General features: G+C 43.3%; 1 protein-coding gene across 1 annotated transcript in view; it reads right to left on the bottom strand.

Annotated features, from left to right (window-relative positions):
• The window catches only part of clic1 (chloride intracellular channel 1), a 12,449-nt gene extending 10,024 nt beyond the window's left edge, over positions 1–2,425 (bottom strand). The window contains exons 1-3 of the mRNA XM_016248184.1: positions 2,406–2,425; positions 2,122–2,311; positions 1,780–2,031 (exon numbers count right to left, since the gene is read on the bottom strand). Of these exons, the coding sequence (XP_016103670.1) occupies positions 1,780–2,031; positions 2,122–2,311; positions 2,406–2,425 (462 nt within the window). The remainder of the gene's footprint in view (positions 1–1,779; positions 2,032–2,121; positions 2,312–2,405) is intronic.
• Between the last annotated feature and the right edge of the window lie 228 nt (positions 2,426–2,653).

Below are 2,653 nucleotides of genomic sequence, written 5' to 3'. Positions count from 1 at the left end.
TGTTTTAAGTCAACGAACGTATTCACTTGTTACAAAAACTGATTTGGCTTTATTAAAGTGTGTGCATAATCTACTTGAAAAGGAGGAACCATGATAAGGAGCTGGCAGATGTTTAGGTAGCTAGCTTGAAGCCAGTGGGGCTGTCGGTAAGAACAGGTCCAGTCTAGTCAAACCAGGTATATGAAAGTTTATTATACATCCAAGGAGTTTTTGTGCATGTAGATGTGCATGTGTGTGTGTGGTTTAAAAACAGAATGAAAGGAGTAAAACTCAGTCCTCTGCACAGTACAACCACATGCAACAAAAAGCGTAGGCTGTGGACACAGGTGCAGCTAATAAAGTCTGTGAGATAGCTCTAATTGGCTTGAGATAGGGTGGGTGGAGCTTAGGGCTAACAGGGAACTGAACAGGCTAAGGAGGGTGTGGCACTGCTTTGAGGGTGCAGCTTAGGGACACAAAAACTTTACAACAGCCACCCCAAAATTGTAGTGCAAATTTGACAATTGGCAGAGGATCAGGTAGGGCCGGGAGAGGAACAAGGTGGGCAACGGGCCTTGTGTATGCTCCGGAGCGCTATTCGAGGCTAAGTGTATCCCATCATGCATCATGTTCTGGAAATAAATCGTGAGACTTTTTGCCGAGATCTCGCGAGAGGTCACGGAAACCTATCCAATGTAAGTTAAATATTAATATAATAATTAGATATTACAAATAATTTGGTAGAAAAACAGTGTTTTTACTTTTATTGGTGCAAAGATGAGTTGTGGTGATATTTATTTTGTACAACATTTGCAACTGATTTTTATCACTTAATTAGAAGCACCACAAATGAAAATTATGTCATGTTATAGGGACTACTGAACAGACTTTAGAAGTTGATTTTAAAATGCAAAGTATTTCCAATTAAAATTAAAATAAAGCTGTTTAAACACTTGCATTTTTACAACATTATAAGTGTGTCCCATCAGGTAGCCTAATGAAAAGTTCGACACACACTTGTGGTCTTCACACCCACTTGAAGACTTCGGCCAAATACAGGAAATACGTCATAATCAAGTGGTCAAGTGCAAAGACTGCAAGTGTGGGTATTTGTACAAAGCCTCTGAGTTGACAGAGAACGTTTATATTAGTGATGGAAATTTTTATTCATTCAAGAGATTTGTTCGTTTTCAGTTCGTTCACCAAAGTGATTCGTTCACTGATTCGTTCAGTGACCATTTCTTCATATTACATAAATACGCCAGCAGGTGGCGAAAAGGAGTGTCTCATGTGTTGTGTTTTAAGTCAACGAACGTATTCACTTGTTACAAAAACTGATTTGGCTTTATTAAAGTGTGTGCATAATCTACTTGAAAAGGAGGAACCATGATAAGGAGCTGGCAGATGTTTAGGTAGCTAGCTTGAAGCCAGTGGGGCTGTCGGTAAGAACAGGTCCAGTCTAGTCAAACCAGGTATATGAAAGTTTATTATACATCCAAGGAGTTTTTGTGCATGTAGATGTGCATGTGTGCGTGTGGTTTATGGTAAACAGAATGAAAGGAGTAAAACTCAGTCCTCTGCACAGTACAACCACATGCAACAAAAAGCGTAGGCTGTGGACACAGGTGCAGCTAATAAAGTCTGTGAGATAGCTCTAATTGGCTTGAGATAGGGTGGGTGGAGCTTAGGGCTAACAGGGAACTGAACAGGCTAAGGAGGGTGTGGCACTGCTTTGAGGGTGCAGCTTAGGGACACAAAAACTTTACAACAGCCACCCCAAAATTGTAGTGCAAATTTGACAATTGGCAGAGGATCAGGTAGGGCCGGGAGAGGAACAAGGTGGGCAACGGGCCTTGTGTATGTCCTGTCCTTGACTTGGACATCAGTAACCCTACAACGGCCATCCTTGCTGGGATGGAGGGGGATGACTTTGCCCACTGACCACTGAGATCGGTGAAGTTGAGGATCAAGAATCAAGACGATAGTGCTAGGTTGCAGGTTAGGATTGTCGTGTGCCACTTCTGTCTGGACTGAAGAGAGGGGAGGTAATTTCTGATGAAATGAGCCAAAAAAATTATCAGAAAGAATTTGACTAAGACGCCATTGACGGCGACTGTGCAGCTCAGTGTCTGGATATGTTACGAGAGGAAGGGCTTGGACATCAGTAACCCTACAACGGCCATCCTTGCTGGGATGGAGGGGGATGACTTTGCCCACTGACCACTGAGATCGGTGAAGTTGAGGATCAAGAATCAAGACGATAGTGCTAGGTTGCAGGTCAGGATTGTCGGTGTGCCACTTCTGTCTGGACTGAAGAGAGGGGAGGTAATTTCTGATGAAATGAGCCAAAAAAATTATCAGAAAGAATTTGACTAATAAACTCTACATTGACGGCGACTGTGCAGCTCAGTGTCTGGATATGTTACGAGAGGAAGGGAAGCATCATGCCGCCCCATCAGCAGCAAATTAGGGGTCACAGGGAGTAGATCACTACTCTGACGTAAACTTCCGCCTACTCGAATGAGCCCTGATGCTGGGTCTAACTCTGGGGCAAGGGAGAGTAAATGGCTTGAAGGTAGAAGGGGCTTTTGGGTTTGAAGGCAGGCCAAATCATCCCTGAATGAATCCATCTGGGCTTGTCTTCGGATTGCGGTCTCTGCATCACAGTAGTTTT

Source organism: Sinocyclocheilus grahami, unplaced genomic scaffold, assembly GCF_001515645.1.
Source record: "Sinocyclocheilus grahami isolate Dianchi unplaced genomic scaffold, SAMN03320097.WGS_v1.1 scaffold869.1, whole genome shotgun sequence".
NCBI lineage: Eukaryota > Metazoa > Chordata > Actinopteri > Cypriniformes > Cyprinidae > Sinocyclocheilus > Sinocyclocheilus grahami.
This window is presented reverse-complemented; position numbering and strand designations above follow the sequence as displayed.